The 22,943-nt window shown below is 36.3% G+C and overlaps 1 protein-coding gene across 2 annotated transcripts in view; it reads right to left on the bottom strand.

The window, feature by feature from the left end:
* Window positions 1–22,943, bottom strand: part of PDS5A (PDS5 cohesin associated factor A) — an 87,447-nt gene that overhangs the window by 28,731 nt on the left and 35,773 nt on the right. For both annotated transcript variants that reach the window (XM_075709916.1, XM_075709917.1), the window contains 10 exons: window positions 18,635–18,715; window positions 17,021–17,161; window positions 15,846–15,961; window positions 14,964–15,058; window positions 13,946–14,091; window positions 6,309–6,460; window positions 2,810–2,923; window positions 2,080–2,161; window positions 1,275–1,323; window positions 1,015–1,154 (listed from right to left, as the gene is read on the bottom strand). In XM_075709916.1, coding sequence (XP_075566031.1) covers window positions 1,015–1,154; window positions 1,275–1,323; window positions 2,080–2,161; window positions 2,810–2,923; window positions 6,309–6,460; window positions 13,946–14,091; window positions 14,964–15,058; window positions 15,846–15,961; window positions 17,021–17,161; window positions 18,635–18,715 — 1,116 coding nt within the window. The remainder of the gene's footprint in view (window positions 1–1,014; window positions 1,155–1,274; window positions 1,324–2,079; window positions 2,162–2,809; window positions 2,924–6,308; window positions 6,461–13,945; window positions 14,092–14,963; window positions 15,059–15,845; window positions 15,962–17,020; window positions 17,162–18,634; window positions 18,716–22,943) is intronic.

Below are 22,943 nucleotides of genomic sequence, written 5' to 3'. Positions count from 1 at the left end.
CCTTGGCTACAACAGATGTTCAGACCCTATATACTTGCCTATGAATGTTCCGGATCCAAAAACCTGTTTTTCCCCTCTGAATGCCCCAAATGTCAAGAACATTAAATTCAGTTGCAAACCCAGCAGAAGAGGGATAAGAACATATTTTTTGTTTTGAACAGAAGTCTACTATCTCTCAAAAGATTCTTGACCTTCCTTCTCATAAAGGGTTGGATGCTGCAGACCCTACAAACTAGGAAATTGTTCTAACTGTTATGCTAAAATATCTTCAGGAAGCAGGAAGAAACCTTCCTCTTGAAATTGCATCACTGCATTCCCAAAGTGCAAAATTTACTAGTTTGGAAGGAGACATACTCTGTTCCCTTCCCCGGACAGTTTCAGAGCCATCAGACAAAACCCAAGAAGCCTATGGGTTTTGTTGATGCTCTCTATTGTGATTTCTGTCAATGAAATTGCTTACTTTGGTTTGGGACCATAATGAAAAAAAGTCTGTGATTGTTGGCACAATCTGCAGATTTCTGGAAAGGTCCAATTTAATATTAAGGTGTGTATTTTCATCAAGGAGGTTAAATAGATGAGAGAGAGAGAGAAAAAAAACTGATTTCAAAATAATGTTCTAGGAAGAAAAATAAATTAATAAATGCAGATGGTATAATATTTAGCTTGCTGGTACTCAGAACAAGTTTCATCAGTGTCAGAAGACAGTTTAGGAACTTTACCATAAAAGAGACACTTGAAATAAAATATTTTAAAAAATTAAACTAGTCTTTTAGTCTTTGTGCTTGATGTTCATAATCCCAGGAAGGAATAAAGCTAAAGTTTTCTTAGGAAGCAAGATGATGATCATAAATTATATTTCCCATAATCTCTACAGAGGTTGACCAAGAAGACATTTTCTGAAAATTGGAAATACATAAAAATCATGTTAAGGTACCGAAAAAGACCATTAACTCTGAATAACTGTTTTAAGCACAAATATTTAAGGCACAGAAGTCTGCTTTTCCATTTCCTTACCACACAGACATCTGCCTGTTTACAAGAACATGTAGGGCTAATCAACAGTTCAAGCTGGGACCGAAGTTTCTCATCATCACCCAGAACCTGATTGAATTTCTTCACAAAATCTTGTGCTTTTCCAGGATCCGGAAGGTTTTCTGTATGATGAAACACAATTTAACATAAGATAAATTTGCCACTTCAGTATGCCAAGATTCACAGAAATATAATTTCCAGGAATGCTGTAAAAACAGTTTACAGAACTTATTAACACTTACTTGCTATGGTCATCAGCTTTCCAAACATGGCAGCACTGTTTGCTTCTGACTGAGGACAACAGCAAAAAGAAACAAACAAATCAGCAATATCTCTTTTATATAATATACCTTTAAGCTGATCTGTTCCTTCTTCTGCAGCACTTCACTCTACTCTGGAATCTTATGTTTTATGTTTTTGTTTTAAGAATAAACACTAGAATAGTATAACAGTATCGTTAGCAGCTACCACACACAGAAAAAAGAGGAAAAATCTTCTTGCAATATCAAAGAACTGCAAAAATTCACTAATTCACATAACGGATCAAAATAAATTGTTGGAAAAAGACCTCAAAACATCCCCCAAACAAATGATTCCCCCAAGCCCACCCCCTCACCAAAACCCCAAAGCAATCTATTTAAAGTTTCCGCTACTTTGAAGATATGCTTACATGTAAAATTCCAGTATACTTTAAAACTTTTGTTTTCAAACAAATAATTGCTTTATGTTACAACATATTCCACTCTGAAAATGTTATAAAATGAGAAACAAAAAAAGGTCTGTCAAAAGCAAACAAAAAACTTCAATTTTTTAAACTTTTCCCAAAGTTATTGCCCAGTAATGTAAAATAATGGTAAACATAAGGAGCCCATAAACATTTAAGCATTACTGCAAGTAACTTTACTTAATGAGAATGGAACATTGTCTATATATGGAAAACAACAGAATAATAAAGTCACACTGAACAAATAATACAGTATTAAAAAAACCCAGTAAATTAGTCTAACAGGTCCACTGGATAAAGTATTAATATTTTCAAAACCGTACAGTGGGCTGCTTATGCAAGTCTAGTAATTCTCGTACGTGACTCCTTAGCATGTTCTGGCACTTCCACATCTCATTCAGTGCTCTGCAAAAGTGCAAAACCGGAAAAGAAAAGCTTACCAATTTGTTCATGACAAGAACGTGCTGGATGTATTAGTAAACAAGATTTTTTGTTTATTTATTTATCTTACAAGTGCAACATCTGCTAGGTACAATCAAAACATACCAAGTATTAAAAATAACCATTGCAAACAAGGTGGAACTTATTTTCTCTTTTTACAGACCATCATTTCTCTTATTATTTTATATGGAACAATTTCACATATGTAGGACAGCCACAGTATGTCTTACAACTGCGCAGATTATCTTGAAAATAACATTTTCAACATAAAAACCACTATCAACCAGAATTCAGTTATAGATATCTTCATCACAGACTCTAATATAGAGCAAATCTAGAAGTCATTACTTGTGCATTTTTAACTCTGCCTTGTTTTCACTGAATGAAAATGAATGGATAAAACCACTCTTCTCAAATATCAAGGAATCTTTTTGTCTAAAGGACATAGGGACTTTGTATATAAAAGGGCAATGTTTTGAAATACTACTTGCAAATAATGCTAAGCATCAATTACTTATATGTTTATTTAAATCCCAATAATACAAGTAAGATTATATAGATGTTGGAAAAGCCTGAGAAAGCAAGTATTTGCTGAATACAAACTATACTCACTTGACAGCATTTGGATCCAAGCTAGCATACAAATAGTACAAGCACTTCATTCGCTCTTCCGTTTCCAAATTGTGTGGAACGAGATACTGAGCAAAGATTTTCTCTACTAGTAATCTGCAGGAAAAGGAGAGATTAAAACTGTACATTTCCAAAAGCGGTGACACCTTTCAGACAAGCTGAAAGAACAAGAAATATCAGAAGTCACTGAAACTAGATTTTTCAACAGAGAAGAAAAAAAAAAAAAAGTAATGGTCTTTTTCTCATCTGTAAAGATCCTTTCCACTGTTGATAGAAAGATTAGCAAGACCTGCTTCTTGATAGCTTTTCCATGTTCTTTCATTTTCACCTCTAAGAGGGAGTAATTGCCTTATTTGTCACCATCCAAATTCTCCTTTTTCTTTAGGCTCCGAGAACCTCCCTTTGTTCACTCTCATACATAAGAGAAAAGGATACAGACAGCAAAAAGACAAAATAAAGGAGAAAGAATAAAGAATGTAACTCGAGGGGGAGGAAAAGTAAAAATCTGAAGTATCCTCAAGGGAAAGGTTAAGATAAAACTGTAGTATTTGAAGAAAAGGAAAACATTTGAAACTATTCATTATTCTAACATAGAAGCTAAAAATCAGCATTAAAAAGGTGGCAACAAAGGAACACCAAAACATGTAAAACAAAATGAGCAAAAGGGAAACTAAATGAGAGCAAACCAAACCAGCAAAAACATTCTCCAATTATCTCTTTTTCAAAAACAGTAATACGTATTTAAGGTTTTACATAAAATACAAAACTTGAACTGTAAAATATGACCATACAGTTCACCTAATTATAGCCCCCCAACGGAAAGAACATTCAGACATTAATTTAATCCATAGCAATGAGAGCTGTGCACATCGTTCATCATATGGACAAATATTTTGTGTATTTGAATTTACAAACTTTTTCACTATGATTCCTAGTAAAGTACTCTGGGAGTGCCTTGTACAAAGAGCATAGGAGGCCGCGCAGGTCAAACACACCTTATTTCTGCTCAAAGAAAATTCCGAGAGACACGATGGCAAGACAGAAGAATAGAAGTGTGATCATGAATATGGATACAACTATCTCAAGGCATCCCATTAATATTAAAGAAAACTTGGCTTTCTCCCTTTAAACGTACATTTTGCTACCAACGACTCCAAGAACTGAATTACCTGGAGAACAGGATCTTCAGATCTCAGGAGACTCATCTCTGTTTAATGTAGTAGGAGATTGGAGGCATTAGAGTTATCTTACTAATTTTTGAACATTGCTCTAGCTCACTTCTCTACAGATACACGTTCCAGAAAAGCTGCCAATATAAATGGGGAGACTGTATCATGCCTTCCCTGGTCCATGTCTGTTAGGGTAAAGATTTACAAAAAAGGAAATTCCTCTGGGACACACTTTTCTCCTGTGAAGAAAGTCATTGGCTAGCATACCAAGAGTGGGTAACAGGGCAGTGTTTAAGATGTGGTTATTTTACTCCGTTCCCTATGCATTTGCTGTAAACCAAAGAAGCTCAGAGCATGCACGTGGTAAGCAGTTCTTACGGTTGGAAGTTCTCAGTCTTGAGTCAACATGCACATCAATAGTCCAGTAACATCAAAACCATTATCAAGTCACTCATTTGAGGATGTGTGGAGAAAATTTCTTCTAGTCCACTTCATGCCTGAATACTGTGCGACACTGTGCTATTTATTATCTTTTGAAAGAACTAGTGTCATCCCATGCACACAATGGAAGACACTCCAAGGCTCAGACAGCTGTTCACTGTTACTTTACATCCTCCTCCCTCATTATGGAAGGAAAACAGGACAGAGTTGGCTAATTATGACCTATGCTTGTGTGTTTAAAGGATTGGATGGGACTCTGTCTTAACGATCACAGCATTTCTACGGGTCTTCAGGTGCTAGAAGTCCTAACTTTCTAATTCTGACACTGATAACATTGAAATGCATTTATTCCTCCACTCTGAGATGGGAAAACCAACACAATGATGTGACTGAGCAAGAACTTAATTGTCAGCCTTAAAAACTAGTAGAATTTGCATTAAAATTCAGGGTACCAAACTGAACTAGAGGAACAATAAAAATCAAACCACCAATCTTTCAGTGTGGATACCCAGAAAACAAACAGCATACAAGCCATACCTATTCATGCAAAAATCAGTTTCAACGGCTTAATCAGACTTTCAGAAGAAATCATGTCAGAGAAAGAAACACAGCTTTGATGACACAGGCTTTCCTTAAAATTCCTTGTCTTGTTTCCCTTGAGAGTGTTCTGCATTTCCCATGAGCAGGAATGTTGAAAATGTCTGCCCCATTCACTGTGGAACTTTGATTCATTCCCTGCTCACTATCAAACCTGTGTATTCACAGTGAGACATGAACATGCTAGAAAAAAACACGAATGAACCTCTCAATGCAAATTAAAGCGTATTTAAAGCATATACATACGCAGCATTAGCTTTGTATAAGCTATGTGGAGATTTCCTGATTTTTCACTATTTGATACTTCTACTTCAGCAGACTTACAGTGTAATTTCTGTATGTACAGTCTCATAACCATCTTTTTTCTTTTTAAAAAAAACAAGCAGCAACTAATCAAATATGTAACTCTGGCCCACTTATGATCAGCCAGATGAACAAAGTGAGAGCCTTCACCACTGCAGCGGTAAGAATTCACTATCATAACTGGCAACTGAAGGAGGCTATTAGCCCGTTCAGACTAGTCACCAAGATCATGAAACATACTGAGGTAGCAGGCCATATAAGCAAGATGCTAAGAAACACTATAAAGAAATGGCTGATTTCCGAGTCTGCTGTATTAAAAATCTAGGCTGGAATTCTATCTTTGTGTGATCTCATAGTTTGGCTTTCCTTGTGAAAGACAAAGAATTAATAGTGAGAGTTGAAAATTATCTTCCAAAACCTTGGCCAAAATACTTTTCTCTAAGCCAAAATGGTATTTCAAAAGTTAAAGGGACTGAGTGACAAAACAGGGAAGACTAGACAACAGTGGAAGCACCCCTGATATTTCTTCATCTTTTGTTCTACCTAAAAGGTCCACTTCTACGTAGCATACCAAAAGGAGATGTTTGTGCATGTACTGTGGTGCATACATGCATGATGCTCACAGATCATGGATTTTAACATGCTAGCCCCTAGACAGTAGTAAGGCAAACAAGAACTGGGTATAATAAATGCAAAATTTGACAAGTTTTTTTTCTACATAGTAGTTAGTTAATGACAATCTACTATCATCACAGATCTAGTTCCATCAGTAAACAGAATGAATACATGAACAGATAATGCAACCATCCTGAATATCTTAGTACATGTCTTAATGCTTATTAATTAAATATATCATACTTAAAACCACAAATACAGAATGTGATATAACAGCTTTCTCAGGATAAGCACATATTTTCAGTGTATCTCTTATCACCGTACAATTAAAATTAGGAAGACTTAGGTTGACTCACTTGTCATCAATGCTATTTTGATAATATATGTGCAAAAGTTTATCCTTTATCCAGCTCACTTTCTCTGCAGCATCTTTTCCAGCCTCGGCATGAAGGCAATACTTCTTGTACAGCTGGGCAAGACCCATCATAGCTTCTTTTCTTACTCGCCACTTGAGGGGGAAGAAATGAAAAAGACATGGGGAAGTGGTTTTGGTAAATAAATATCAAACACATACAAAATACAGTAAAGATATAAAAGTGTGAAAGACAAAACGGCCACATTCTGACCTACATTTAGACACTTTGAAAGCTGAAAAATGCTGTTTAGAGCCTCTAAATGAAAGCCTACATAAGGGGTTTTTTCCCTGTACTATGCAGATTAAGTATTACCTGTGCAGAAGAATCCAGTACTGAGCAAAGAAAATCTAGGAGCTAGTCAATATAAAAAAGTTAAGTACAGCTTAATGTGTATACCTAAGTGCCTTCTTGAGCCAGGATTTGGAAGACTTATCTATTCAGATACAGGCACCAATCAGAGGTGGCAGCCTTCTTTTGCCCCACAGCCTTACACTGTCTTACAGCACACTTGTCTAGAAATGGGAGATCCAGAGCTTAGGCCTAGCAAAACTTGCTAGGGCTTGAACTGTCAGGCCACTTTCCAGGACGGTGGGAGAGGCCCTTTTTACTGAAGCCTCGAAGTAATCACTGTAAGAGCCCAGGGATCCAGGAAAAAGCCAGACTGCAACATCCACAGACGGGGTTCCTGGGTCACTACTTTATCCCCTCACCATAAGCTCTCCCACTGAATGATTTACAGCTTCAGAAGAAACTTGTTTTCCCTCACCATTTTAAAAGAAATGCATGAAATTCAGACTGAAAGAGAGAATTTCTTCCAGAACGCACTAGGTATCAGTTTTGGCCTTGAACTCCAAGGACTAACAATGCTCAGATCATTTCACCCTATCAAGCATAGATGTAGATACTATTATTCACACTGTGCATAACTTCTTCAGACTTGTTAAACTGAGGGCTTATGTTAACACCACCAAGTGAGATATTGCGCATTTCATTTCTTAATAGTTTTACTGAGTGACTTCCTTTTCCTGAAGAACAAAGAAAAGAAAAATCTTGAAGATAATATGGCTTATGTCAGTACAACAGCCTTTGACACCACTAGCTGTCGGGAGTAAGTTACAAGAAGAAGATAGAAAAAATAAAATTGTGTTTTGTTAGGTATTTCTTAAATATTAAAACCACAAGTAACAGGTCAAGACACTAATGACTTTGACAGTATGTAGTATAAGACCTTGTTTTCACAAAAAAGAAAAATTTTAGATATAAATAGACGTTACTGTTTAACTTCTCTGCAGGAATTTGTTCACACCCATCGTGATCTAAAGCACATTTTAAAGAAAATAAAGGTCTGAAAGAGAAATATTTTCAGAAAAGTATTAATATTTTTCTGCATCCAGATATACCCTTCCAATGCAAGTGATAGCTTCATCAGATTTTCTATATGAGACAGGAAGGACAGCAAAACTATTGTCAGAAGATAATGGAGAAGTATTGCAGGAAATTATTCTAGAAAATTTAAGCCTAAAATGAAAGCAGAGTACTTAACAAGGGGTTATAAGGAAAGGAAATTTGGATTGTCAATAGATCTTTGATCATAGAATCATAGAACAGAATCATAGAATCGTTTAGGTTGAAAAAGACCTTTAAGATCATCCAGTCCAACCATTAACCTACACTACCAAGTCCACACGAAACCAATTAAGGGTAGACCAGACTAAACCATGTCCTGAAGTGCCACATCTACCCGTTTTTTGAATGCCTCCAGGGATGGTGACTCTACCACCTCTCTGGGCAGCCTGTTCCAATGCTTGACTACCCTTTCCGTAAAGAAATTTTTCCTAATTTCCAACCTAAACCTCCCCTGGCGCAGCTTGAGCCCATTTCCTCTTGTCCTATCGCTAACTACCTGGGAGAAGAGACCAACACCTGCCTCACTACAACCTCCTTTCAGGTAGTTGTAGAGAGCGATAAGGTCTCCCCTCAGCCTCCTCTTCTCTAAGCTAAACAACCCCAGTTCCCTCAGCCGCTCCTCATAAGGCCTGTGCTCCAGACCCTTCACCAGCTTTGTTGCCCTTCTCTGAACACGCTCCAGCACCTCAATGTCTTTCTTGTAGTGAGGGGCCCAAAACTGGACACAGTATTCCAGGTGCGGCCTCACCAGCGCCGAGTACAGGGGGACAATCCCCTCCCTGCTCCTGCTGGCCACACTATTCCTGATACAAGCCAGGATACTGCTGGCCTTCTTGGCCACCTGTGTACACTGCTGGCTCATGTTCAGCTGGCTGTTGACCAACACCCCCAGGTCCTTTTCAGCCAGGCAGCTTTCCAGCCACTCTTCCCCAAGCCTGTAGCGCCTGAAATTGCTGTAGAGACTAGAAGTCAAGAGCATGCAGAAAGGCAGTTTCAGGCAGAAGATGGGAGGCACTGGACAGATTCCCTTAGAGAACGCTTCGAGACACCATGGAAGCAAGTCATTGAACAGGAGATACAGGGGGGTGAGGGGGTGGGAAGAGTAAGGTGCTACTGAGAATTAAAGCTGAAACAGCATACAGTAGGGTAAAAGATGAAGGCAATGAAAATAAAAGGGAATGTAATAATCAATTTCAAAGAGAGAAGATCAATAAACACAGCTAATGGAAGTACTACCCTGATTTAATTAACAAAATAATTTTGAAAGTCTTAGCTTCCTTGGTTAACCAGCGTAATTAAACTCCTTTGCTGAAGACTGTTGGGCTGAGTTAAAAAAACTGTTACTGAAAGTTCAAGGCAATCCCTAACCTGTTGGAATAGCTAACCTATTCCTTCCATAGAATTAAGAATATTAAAATCTTAAAATCTTTCTCCTTCATCTGGAAAAAGCCACAATGATTTTTAGTACACACAGAGGAGGAGTTAAAACTAACATACGCAGAAAAATGCGTAAAGAGAAATAGAAAATTGGAGTCTGTTCTTATGGCTTCTCATTCTATAGCTTCTGACTTCAAGCTGATGATGTGAAAGTCTGTTCTCATGAAGGGACTAAGTCTCTAGACCACAAAGCCTGAGAAATGAGAACAGAAGTCAGCCGTCAAAACTCTCCTCTAACTTTTCAGGTTCTTAACATTAATCCATTATGAAGAAAAAGTACCTGAACCATTTTTAGAAACTTTTAGGAAAAAAAAATTTAAATGTCTCCTGAAACGAATTATTCTGAAACGTGAAGACACTGGAAAGACCCTAGAGACAGTGTTCCAATGGAAAATTCCTCAAAACAATTCTTACCAAAGACTGGATTCCAGTTTTTGGGAAGTATCTGTTCCCAGAGTTACTTTTCCAACTGGACCAATAAAAATGGATTTTAAAACTATGGGGGGGTGGGGGGTGGGGTGGGGGGGGGGGTGTTTGGGGATTTTTTGTTATTTTTTAATAGCTGTAATCATTGTGCAAATGCCCATACAGATCGAGTTAGCTAAGGACTTTTTTTTAAAAAACGAGGTACTGTCTTTTAGCCGAAACCTTTTACCCTAAAAAAGTCACTGGCTGTCTTTACTAATTCTGTACCAAGTATAATATGGTCAGGAGGAAAAAAAAAAAAAAACAGATCACATAAATGGCATAACAGTTAGCATACTTTAGATTTCAAGTTTTCTAGATTCCACATTGTTTTATAAAGAAAAAAAGCAGAATTGAAATGACAGATTAGTGTGTTTAAACAATCAGCATTTTACGTCAGACTGTCAGACAACTGTTCTTTCTATTGTAATATCTATACTCATTTGATAGATGACTGCAGGCCCACAAAGAATTAGATGAAGTCAAATTGATGAATGATCACATAGGAGTTTACAGTAGATTTGTCCAACAGAAACCTGGCCACAAGGGGTAAGTGCAGTCAGCGGAAGATAATCATAGAATCATAGAATGCTTTGGGTTGGAAGGGACCTTTAGAGCTCACCTAGCCCAACCCCCCTGCAGTGAGCAGGGACAGCTTTAACCAGATCAGGTTGCTCACAGCCCCACCCAACCTGACCTTGAATGTTGCCAGGGATGGGGCCTCCACTGCCTCTCTGGGCAACCTCTTCCAGTGCTTCACCACCCTCATTGTAAAAAATCTCTTCCTTATATCTAGCCTAAATCTATTCTTCTTTAGTTTAAAACCATTATTCCTTGTCCTGTCACAACAGGCCTTGCTAAAAAGATTCTCCCCACCTTTCCTATAGGCCCCCTTTAAGTACTGAAAGGCCGCAATAAGGTCTCCTCGCAGCCTTCTCTTCTCCAGGCTGAACAACCCCAACTCTCTCAGCCTGGCCTCATAGGAGAGGTGCTCCAGCCCTCGGATCATTTTGGTGGCCCTCCTCTGGACCCGCTCCAGCAGGGCCATGTCCTTCTTGCGCTGAGGGCCCCAGAGCTGGACGCAGTGCTCCAGGTGAGGTCTCACCAGAGCAGAGCAGAGGGGCAGAATCACCTCCCTCGACCTGCTGGCCACGCTTCGTTTGATGCAGCCCAGGATACTGTTGGCTTTCTGGGCTGCAAGCACACATATAACTGAATTCTTTAAATCAAAAGTATAATTAAAATAGGTATAATGCACTATGTTTGAAACGGAAAAAATCCTACATAGAAAATGTAAAGACTGTTATGTGGACATATCAGTGCCACTCTCCCAAACTGGAGAAAAATCCTTTAAAAAAAATACTGAAAGTTTACAAGTCCTTGATATTCACTTTATAACAACAATTATATTTACAAAGACATGCTATATTGTTAAGGTCTACTTCAAATGCTAGGTATATGTTGTAGTCATTTCTAGTCGGTCCTCAATTTTCATTTTTCCTCAGGATGTATTTTCATTAGGGCTCTCTCCAGAAATTTTTATAAGAGAAACATCATGTAGAGGTAAAGTTATTCTTCACCGATGAGTGCTTGAAAAGGCACCTAACCTTGAAATGTAATATATCATCAAACCTATGACTGGTATGAAATCACTGAGTCAGATGTATTAGGAACATTAAGTACCACCACACTGGGTTTAAGGCTATATGAACTGAAAATCCCTAGCTCCACAGAAATGAGTTTTACAGCTGTACAACTGAATGCCTCTTACTGATGGCAACATGCTAAAGGAGAACAGAGACAATATGTAGAAGGCACAGTAACATCCCATTCTGACTAGATGGAAGTCCCAGTGGGAAGTGGTGGTTACACTAAAAGTTTTTAGACCTCATAAATGACTTTTTGGACATGTTTGTTTAATGGTTGAAAAAGAAGGAAGGTGGTCTTAATCACTCCTAAGAAATGTGCAAAGTCAAGCTGCAGGTACAATTAATTGAAGAGCTGCTTTTTAATAGTGAACATACTCAAAATCAGTATTTCTCTTTGTACAAAGACAACATCCTTTTCTTAAAATCCATGACAGTAACATCCTCATTTAAAAAGGGAACATAAAAAAGACAGAATTAATTTAAAAGAATTACAGTAACTATCTAGAATGGCATAGGTTATAGAAAGGACGCCCCCTATCAAAAAGAACATCAAAAAAATCAACACAGCCACACAGTACAGTGAAGTCTGCTATTAAAACCTCATCCTCCAAAGAGCATGGAGCCACATCCAAAAGAGTGTATACAGGAAAGAGTATAAGTTCTGGCAAGTTGAAGGTAAATCCTTAATGAAGCATGGCAAAAGTTTCAGAACCAAACTATTAAAAGCATACTAAGTAAACATCTCCACCAAAGCCTCCAAAAGCAGGAAGCCTTCCAGACCCTTTTATAGGGCTGAAAGACAAACAAGATTTATTCCAGGAGAGAGGTCTGAAGAGGTTTCTTAAGGTGTCATTAGAAGACATTTTAAAACAAGTTAGTAAGATGAGCAGTAAAAGAAATCATTAAGACCAGGTGGTATCCCATCCATGACTTCTACAGGAATTTAGAAATGATACACCAAATACTAACTATTCTGTTACTGCAATTTGTCAAAGAACAGATTGAAGACAGCAAATGTGAAAGGGTCCCAAAAGGAACAGAGTGCCACTCACCAGAACATCTGATTTTGAATGGGAAAACAGGTTGAAAGAAAACAGTAACAATAACAAAGAGCAGACACTGCTGAAAAATGAAGTTATGGGAATGACTCATTACACTTTACTTAATGGGAAGTTTTGTCCAAGAAAAAATAAATTTTATCAGTCCCACAAGTATATCAGTAAAACATATTAGGATCCCAAAAAACTTCCAACAAAGTCTCACAACAGAGGATCTTAAAATAAGATCCTGTTGTGAATTAATTATTAACTAAAACATAGGAGACAATGGGTGGGAATAAATGACTGGGTTTCACAATGAAGAGAACAAAGAGAACCTACTGAGGGACTCAGAAGGGAATCTGTGACACTTAATATATGAAAAATTATTAGAAAATTAACTGAACAGTGTGTATAAAATTTACTGAGGTAGTCAGATCTAACATTAAAATGAAGAACTGCAGAAAAATGTCACACTACTGAATCGTTACAATATGAAGGAAACTCAGATTAAGGCCAGGCTTTCCCATTTGCATTAACTCTGCATGTGTAGTATTAGGCAATGTATCATACAAAATTACTCTGGAAAGACACTGAAGTCAACATGGATGTTTTCCAAAATTGTCAGCTCGGTGCTCAGAAATAGCGTGGAAGACAAATGGAATGTTAAAGAATACAAAAAAGAAAATTATCACAAAGTGTGTGCACAACATGGTGTACCCCTTGAATGCCATGGCCAAGTCTGGTCATCTTGATTCCAACAGGATACAGAACCAGACAAGAATTATCAGAAGTCTGCAATAATCAATTTGTGTGGAAGTTAATCAGCTGATTCTTTATCTTGGAAAGCAAAGGAGTGGAGGAGATACAGTATACATATTTATTGATCATAAGTGGGTCAAAGAATATTTATTATTTTACATAATGCAAGAACTATGAGACACCTAGTGAAATTATCAGACAAGCTTAAAACAAACAAGTGAAGTTACTTTTTCCACACACGCATTAAACTTGAATTTACTGATGCAGATGTCATGGATGCTTTTAAAGTACAAGTGATTTCAAGAAAGAACTTGATAAATTCATGGAATAAAGTTCCATTGAAAGCTATGAAGAACGTGATCAAGCAGATTTAACAAATCCTTAAATCACAAACTGCTGGAAGCCAAAACTGACTACTATGAGAATTATACTGGGCTACAGGGACCTTTGGCCTAAACATATGTGGCAATTATGTTCTTACAATATGACTGTGTTCCTCGTAAGTCAATCACAGAATCACAGAATTGTGTAGGTTGGAAAAGACCTTTAAGATCATCCAGTCCAACCATTAACCTAACACTACCAAGGCCACCACTAAACCAATGATCTTATTTGCTTGACAATGCTTGATTGGTGCCTCCATAATATGGAATCTACATTAAGATGTTCTGGTAAGAAAATTATTTTTTCCCTGCAGCATTCTAGTTAATAGTCAACTCCAAGATTCTCTGTTTCTGTGGCTTCGTTTTTTTTTTTGGTTTTACTTTTACCCATTTATACTAGAAGCAGATATTCCTGAAAATAAAATATTAATACTTACCCGTTTGTCTAGCGTTCTTTCCCTTACAAAGCCAAGCAGCTGGTCATTGACTAAAGAAAGATCTCTCTTGCCCGCAGTAATAATCGTAACAATAACATCATGTCGAATGGCTTCTTCTGGGTCATGTGACCTAACCTTCAAATATTCTGTTACAATCAGAAACAATGAAAAGCTTGGCTTTTTTATGTAGGTATGATGTATTCAGATTTATTAATAATGTTAAAACAATTAAATGTCAGTCACATATCACAACCATATAATCTATTAAACATACAACTGCCTACAGGAAATACCTGTTCCAGTATTTTCTATGTTAAATATAAAACAATTATATAACTGTAAATATCAGAAGAATATAAAAGTGAATAGCTTTTACAATAACCTCATTTGCAACGAGCAATGAAGTGAAATAAAGCTGATTAGAATATATTGAAAATAAAGAGGGGTGGGGGAGTGAGAAGAAATAAAAAGAGCAGTGTCTCTCATTCCCAAAGAGCTAAGAAGGTAAATAATAAATGAAAAATACTGACAATTGCTGTAGGTTAGCTTGCATCAAAAAACAACAGTATTTTCCATTAAGTCTGAAATTATGCTCATAGTTAAAATTATGCTGAAGTGAAGGAAGAAACTTCATAGTTCAGATCAGCACAATGGCATTTTCTGAACTTAGTGGAAGAGCACTGGGGAACACACTGAGTCTTCTTGAAAATAAATCAAGATGCTGCGCCAATATTTGCTTTGACTTGCCAAAAGTATCATTAGAATCCAATATTACTTTAAAACTCATTCTGCAATAGGTAGCTTCTTAAGACTCACTCTGACAAAGTCCACACTCCTCTCTTTCTAATAACTAGCACTTGGCTTCAGCAGAAAGCAATTACTCAGTAGTTAGCTCTTCCATCCAGCATCAAGCATTGGACTTGATACATTTTAGAACTACACTGTTATGTATAGAAATAATTACATTCTTCCTTGCTCATTTCTTGAATTATTCTAAACCCCTGTATGAGCATCTCACCAGTGAGGTCTTTTGCCAAATCTGGATGGTTCATTAAACAATGACTGGCGAATTTCACACTCTCTAATCTCACAGGGACATGGATATCATTGAACCTAGAGGGGTAGAAGATGATGAATGTTAATTTTTAGTTAGCCTTGCAAATCAAGATTATCCTCTATGTAGTAACATGTGTTGATAGTATGTTCCATTAACTATTAAAATACTTTTATATGGCAAAACAATACAATAGAAATGGTTTTCATTTATCTCCATAATGTACCTCATACAAATTTTTATGTTATTTCTTGTGAAATTAAGTCAGGACTAAAATGAAAGGATGAATATGCTCTATGCAGATGAACTACTAACCCAATGTGTTTTGTCTATTGACTTTTGAACATAATTCTCCATACACTGTCAATCATGCATGTGTGTATATATATATGAAATTATAAAAATATACACTGCCATCTAACATGTACCATCTGAAAACACTCACTTTTTAAAAAACGATAAATTTCTATATTTACTTAAGAGAAAGTATCTCTTCACTCAGAAAGGTAAATGCCAAATAAGAGAGATATAGTTGCAGATATAGCTAAACAGTATGAAATTTCAGACAATACTGGCATATCTATTGTGTAATTTCTGCTATGTATGTAATGTGCTCTCTAACCAACCTATATTCCCATAGCTGACAGCAATATAGCAGCAGTCCCTCTGACTTCTTTGTTCTAAAATATAACTGTATGCAATTCTCTGCTTCGAAGATTTAACAAAAGAACTTGTTCAAATACAAACAGTTACATCCTCTAAAAATACAATGAAAAAATGCGATACTATCAGCAAATTCAGAACAAAAAGAACAGAAATTCAGAATTCTATCCCCATTTCTCTTACCGCCCAAGAAAGCACTGCCAAAGAGGACGATTTTGTGTGGCCAGATCAGAATCTTTGGAGCCAAAGAGTTTAGCCAGAAGTCGAACAACAGCCAAACGTTCTTCTCCATCATTGCTCTAAGAATCAAAACATGAAAAAGGAACTGTAAATCATTATCCATAATATCTTAAAAGTAATTTCTGGCTTCCTTTTCCTTCTGCTTTTACAAGTTAGATTAAAAAGTGAGTTTCAAATAATTTCCTCAGTCTCCCTAATTAGATTATTAGATGAGTATGAATAAAAATATGCAAATACCTATTAAGTTAACATATTACAGCTATTGAATAGATGGCTGTGCTTTAAAAATTCCTTCACTTTCAAGAATAAAAACCCATGCACAGTAGCTTGAATAACATATATCCCTAACAATTTCAACAATGACTGATCTTATTTTCCTTTTAAAACATACTTTAAGACTATTTCATGTGTGTGGAAAAGACACCAATTAAGAAGTTATAAATAGATGTGCATTAATAAAAGATATATGTAGTTTCACCAAAAACCTGTTTCTTCGTTACTTTTGTTTGTTGCCACCATACCCTATGTGTACATGCACACACATAAAATTATTTATCTTGTCCACTTACAGTCTTATGAAAGACAAATAGCTTTTTAATTAGAAAAAACCCAAACCCCCACATCAGGATAAATTAACTATTTCCAAGGATTCAAAAGAAGTCAGCCGACTTATTAGCTGATTATGACAAATCTGAGAAAACATTTGGAAATACTTCCTCTATTATTAAAACATTATTTCACAAAAGAAAATTCTGCACATCAATACTGAAGCTGACACACTTGCATTTCATGAGATAAGCCACCCACGGGCTAATTACTTTATATACTTCAGGTGAAAACCTAAGATTAAGTACCTATAACTTTTGCATTAGATCATATGAATTTATCATTACAATGATTATACATTTTGTGTGTATAATACATGTTTGCAAGCACAGAAAGCACACAATTGTATACAACTTTCCAGTGTCATTCCTTTAATATTACATTTATCTTTAAAATAAAGTGATAAATACAAAATTTTATCCCTCCAGCAGAACACTTACTAAATCTACAGCTCTGCACTCTTAATATCCACACACATTTTATTACTTGTCCAAAGCTACATTGTAACCTACCTTCAGCTTGAATTCAAGCTGTGGCATGACAGACAGCAGTAAGTGAGGATCTATGGCAAAAAGCTCTTGTATCAAGTCAAACACATGTTCTGATAAGTCACTTACTGAAGACTTTCCCAGTACCAGAACCTGGTTAAAAAACTAGAATACAAACAATATTATTTAGCAGGTTTTCCTTCATTAATGCAAACAGTATTTAAAAAAAAATTATTTTAACATAGTATCATTGATACTTTAATTCTAATGGAAGGTACTCAATGCATTTTTTTTTTCATTACATCAAAGCATTTAACCTTTACAGTTTTGGCTCAAGCAAATTACAAACAAACATCCTTCATAATTTGGTTCTATCACTTCCATCAAGATTGATTAATTCATGGTAATTTGATAATTTAAAATATAAATAACTATCTCCCCAGCAAAATTAACAGGTAATAAAAGAACTGTTAATTTAAAATGTATATTCAGCCAGTAGAAGTTGAGAAAAAATTAATATCTTATTTTTAATTTTCTTATAATTTAAAACCAATCCAAATTGAAGATCACCAAATGTTGAAAAAGAAGCTTCTCTATTTTTAATCTATTTTAACAAATGTCAGATGACTTTATGATATGTCTTGTGATATTTGACAGTAATGTATCAAGGTTGTTAGCGATCTAACAGAAAAAAACAAAGTAGCCTAAAATATGAATTATTTCTTTGGGATTTGTTAAATTTTAATATGCTTGATATACTTCCTATTAGATACTGTGGGTTAATATTAATATTATTTGAGCAGTGCAAATGCTACAAAGCTATTATACACTTGAATAAGAAAGTAAAAAGAATAATATTAAATCAACTCAAAGGTCACTCTATGCACTATCCTGTTTCCAGCTATGACTAATTACAAAAGCTTAAAGAAATAGGGGAATTGGAAAGTGGTACTTATTAGTGAGATTCCTTGAGCTTTTAAATACTTACTGATTAATCTTTTATGAATTTGCCTAATTCCCTTTTTAAACCACTCCAGACTTTTAAGAATTCTATTGGCTTCAATACCAAAGAAAGGTAACAGAATGGACCAGACCACATCCCCCACAAGACTGCAGTAGCTATTTTAATAGGTAGAACATACAACATTGCATTCAACAAAAGGAATTCTAGTAGAAGGAAGCCTTGTAAAAAACTTGGTTCTTTTAATCTTTACGACTAAAACAAGTTTAGGATGGAAAAAAAAAAATCTAGTAAAGAGCTGGTAGTTTGAAATGTTTCATCCTAAAACTTGGTATGAAATGAGGCTGGCTGGTTGCTGGATGTATGAACTACTAACAATTCCTTTTGTTGCAACACGATTTTTTGGTGGTCACCTGTTTTCACAGCCTAGATTTAGGTGTAACTTTAGACTGAGATGGGTAAAAATTAATTTCCTCGTCACTTATTCGAAACACCTCACATACTTCTCTAACAACCAAGCTAATAATATCCTGTTTGGAAAATGGTATTCTTGTAGCTGCATTACAAAATGTGACTTTTATGAACAATACTTTTAAACAAACAAACCTCCAAAAAATTGAGACAGTAACACAAACACTTGTTACTTGTAGGTAACATGGATTAATTAATTTACATACGTTGGCAATACACGGTTCAATGGTCTGGACAGTCCTTTTCAACAGGACTTTTGCAAGATCAAATGCTTGTTTATTAAGGTTCTGAAATAAAGAAAAAAAAATAAAATTTTAAAGAGACAAACTATTTCAGATGACACTACTTTTCTCTCCCAACCTCAAAAGACCATCACTTTAGAAAGGTATGTTTTACCACCAATCTATTTGTTTTCAAAGCTATCTAAGTTCAGTTACGTTAATTCCACAACTACAGACTTAGAAAAATCTTAAACCTAGTTTAAGTTTTAACACTTAAAAGAAATCTAACCCAAACCCATCACTTCCTGCACATTCTTCTAAGACTTTATCACTTCAGTTGCTATCTTTAGCATTGCATTCATATCTATACGTTTTCACGCGCAATCACATTGAAAATTTTGAAGAAACATTACCACACCTCCAAACTTTGATAATTAACGTGAGCCATATTTTGCCACTGAAAAATTAACTCGTCTAACTTACTATTTAAATGTGGTTTTGTTTCCCCCTCACATACTCATTAAAGGTACACCCTGTAGCAAAGTTCAGCCTTGTCTAGAGGGTAAAACTGTACACTGACTTCTCCATGGACTGTACTGTATGCTGAGACAGCCCACAGAAAGCACCTACACTTCAGCAGTTAGCTGCAAACTTTCCAAGTAAACGTTTGATTGCAACATAACAAATCTGAACATCGTTTTTATTAGTCTTAGGCAAGATAAGGAATGTAACTGCACATCTGAAAAATGTGACTGTCCAAATCTGCACAAAATCCAATATGCAATATCTCATCTCATCTAGGGATTAATGCAGCTTGGGGGGGGGTGGGGGGGGGGTGGGGGTGGGCAGAAAGGAAGGCGGATTAGCTGATTGCCCCGAAAATTACAAATGACTGCAGACAAAATACAGGTAAAGCCTAAGGATGAATGATTCTTGGAAAGACAGTATTTGGCAAGTCTACACTGAGAATGACTCCGTCATGTTCTTTTAGCTGATGAGATGACAAACCGAAAGACAGTTCATCAACTGATAGTGAAGAGAAACAAATGGTCAAAGGCGCAAACAAATAACTCCTCAGTCACCATAGCACTAAACTGATGTCTCATTATAGAAGACAGGCAGATATGTATAAACCCTTCTCATATTCAAACCAGAACAGTTTCTCTCCAAACCAGACCATGATTAAAATCTTGTTGGCAGGTACGTCTGTATTAAACTAAAGGACTGCCAACCTCATACAGAAAATATACTTTATTTGTATCTCCAATACAGCTTCAAAGTTTTCTTGCAATGACGTTGTGGGGTTTTTTTCCCCTAGACAGGCTCACCAGAGCTAAAAAGAACCAAACCAAACCCAAACCAACAACCACCTAAACACAAAAAAAAAAACAAAACAAAAAACCCCCAAAGAACAAAACACCAAAACAGCCTAGAAAGGAAATATATATTGATAAAATAAACAACTATTAATAAATAATTACTAAATAAACAAATAATCACTGTTAGGAGGAAAAAAAAACCCTTGAAGGTCTGGATTGGCCATGATGTAGAGTATGCAGAAGAAAATACTGATTTTAAATATACAGAATAGACGTTTTTAAGGAATAACCTTGATAGTAAGAGTGTGAAGAAGAATATACACTAAATAGCACTGGTTTTAAAGTTAATAAAAAGAACTAGAGTTTGATGTCATAGATGGTCTGAGCAAAATGTGACATACCATACTGCTATTGAAAACCTGGATTTACTAGAGGAGAGCCACATTAGCACACAAAGAGAGAACAGTGTAAACAGTGTAAAGCCACTTTATTGATAATGGAGGTACAAATGAATATAATTTAGATGCTGAGGTAGACTCTATTTCGTGTCTACATACTGGTATATTTACCTTTCTTTACTACAGTATTGCCTTACACAATATGAGGGTTTTTTTTTTTTAAAACAAACAAACAAACAAACAAAAAACCCACAAACCCCAAACAAAAAAACCCCCAAACCCCCAAAAAGGAATGGAATACATTATCCAAAACATGTATTTCAGCTCCTCTACAAAGACGGACTTCCATTAAGCACAACAGTCTAGAAACACTGATACTTTTATTATGTCATAGCAGAGAATGACTAGTATTCAATTGCTTTCAATGGACATAAAAGTATTGTTATTATATGTTCTCTACAAGCAAATAAACTATGCTTTTCAAGCTATGGTGATTCTAATTTACATACCTAAGGACAAACAATATAATCACAGAATTTCCTAGGAGATCTGTTCATGAAAGGAAAGCATAATTACTGCAGTCAAACTCTGCTAGGCAGAGCAGACAAAAGAGCTTTTTGGTTTTTGGTGTGGGGTTTTTTGTTTTTTTTTTTTAAACTATCACGGTAAAGCAGTAGTTTAAGTTCCGTTGCTACAGGAAACAAACAAGTTAAAACAGACCAAAATACTGACCAAAGTATGATACTGAGCACTGACTACAGCATATTATTTGCTCAGTCCTGATGGCCAAGAGCCAGTAAGAACTGGCCACCAGTCCTCTAAGAGATACTAAATATGCAGTACAACCCAACATTTACACCAAGTTTACCTCTTTATCAGAGCCTTGCCTGAGATTTCCTTCATTATGCAAAATTATATGATTAAGCTAACAATGTTAACACTAAAGGATCATATTCACTTTTACTTTGCCCACACGAAGTAGTCACAACACGCTGTTCAGTTGTACGAGGTTTACCAGGTCTTGCATCCTCAGAGCAATGCCCACCATTGTTAATAGCATCACCCAGCACCTGACATGCACATCTCCACTCCTCTATTTCCATTCCTGATCTCTACTGCCTGTAATTGATTAGAAACAACTTACAAAGAACAGTGTATTTTCAAAAGGACTCTTTTTCTATTGTTATGAATAAGAGGCCTCCCTTCCTGTTAGCAGTTTTAATAAGACATCATCTTGTTGCTCTCAGTAAAAATGAGTTGATAGAATGATATTCCCTTGTCATGACAGAAGGAATGCGAACTGACCTCAGATGATACTTTTACACACTCGTTGCTGAGATTTCACAGGTAAATGACAATGACCATGGCTTCGTCACTTCTGTGCTATATATTTCCATGAATTCTCCCTCTTTAGGTAACCAAAGGAATAATCCCTGCTTTTACGTGCTCGTTTACTTATGTAGTCATAGATGGAGCTGCCTTAATTTTGTCATTATTTTAAATTAATAAATGACCAAACAGAAACTCATACTTGGTAATCAGAGTACAGTTCATTTACTGTAGCTCATAATTGAAACTTACTGTTCTCCATACAAGTTTCAGTAAAAAGCACAAGTGTTTTAGCAAGGACATTTTCTTGGTCAATGCAAAGGCAACACCAGCCTGAATCTCACTTACCCTGATTTCATGGCTAAGGGAGTTGTGTTTATTCTCCTTTCAAATTTATTTAGCCGTTACGGTAAAGGTACTTCAAAAGCTCAACTGCAGACCCAGTGACCAGGTAGTAAGTCACACAATGAAACCAGAAGGACAGCATCAATGACAGTTCATGAAACTGACTGTAAAGGGGGAGTCTCTGAAAAACCTGTCGAAGGAGCTGTGCAGATGGGCTAAGACTGATGGCCTGCATGACAGCAACAATCTGCTCGGAAAGACTCGCACACCGCTCCTCTAGGAAGTGGGGGTGGGGGACACTTAGAAGTGAGTTAAAGGGATGCTGAACTCTGCAAATGGCAGAAAGATTATGGAACTCATAAAAGAGTATGGAGCGCTAAAAGCAACCAACCAACTAACCTTAAAAAAAAGAGAGAAGTACTACACTTCAGGTAATAATTAGGTTTTATTAAACAAAAAGTTTAGGGAGAGATACTGGGGGGAAAATAAAAAAACCCAACAACTAGGGAGGTGGAGGGGAGTCTGACTGGCAAGCTGAGGCAAGCAGCAAGTCACCGCAGAAGTCTTGGAGAAGCCTTCCCCCCCCCTTTTTTTTTTTGTTAAATAAAAAAAAATTCTTCACATCTTTTCAATTAAAAAAACCCCAACAAACCCAAAACCCAAAACCAACAACAACCCACAACCCTTAAGATACAATGTTTTCCTATTACATATTACATTTGCTTGAAAATACTTTCTGTTTCAGTACAGAGCTCCTGAGGTGGCAAGTAAGCAGAATTTCTTGATACTGAATAATCTAGACACAGCTAATGAACAGTACCAAATAATTCCCAAAGGAAATTTTCAATCCACTGTTACCAAGGCTGGGGAAAAAAAAAAACAGTTCTGATGGCTAAAGTATGT

Source organism: Pelecanus crispus, chromosome 4, assembly GCF_030463565.1.
Source record: "Pelecanus crispus isolate bPelCri1 chromosome 4, bPelCri1.pri, whole genome shotgun sequence".
Classification (NCBI taxonomy): Eukaryota; Metazoa; Chordata; class Aves; order Pelecaniformes; family Pelecanidae; genus Pelecanus; species Pelecanus crispus.
The sequence above is the reverse complement of the archived record's forward strand: the minus strand, read 5'-3'. Positions and strand labels throughout refer to the sequence as shown.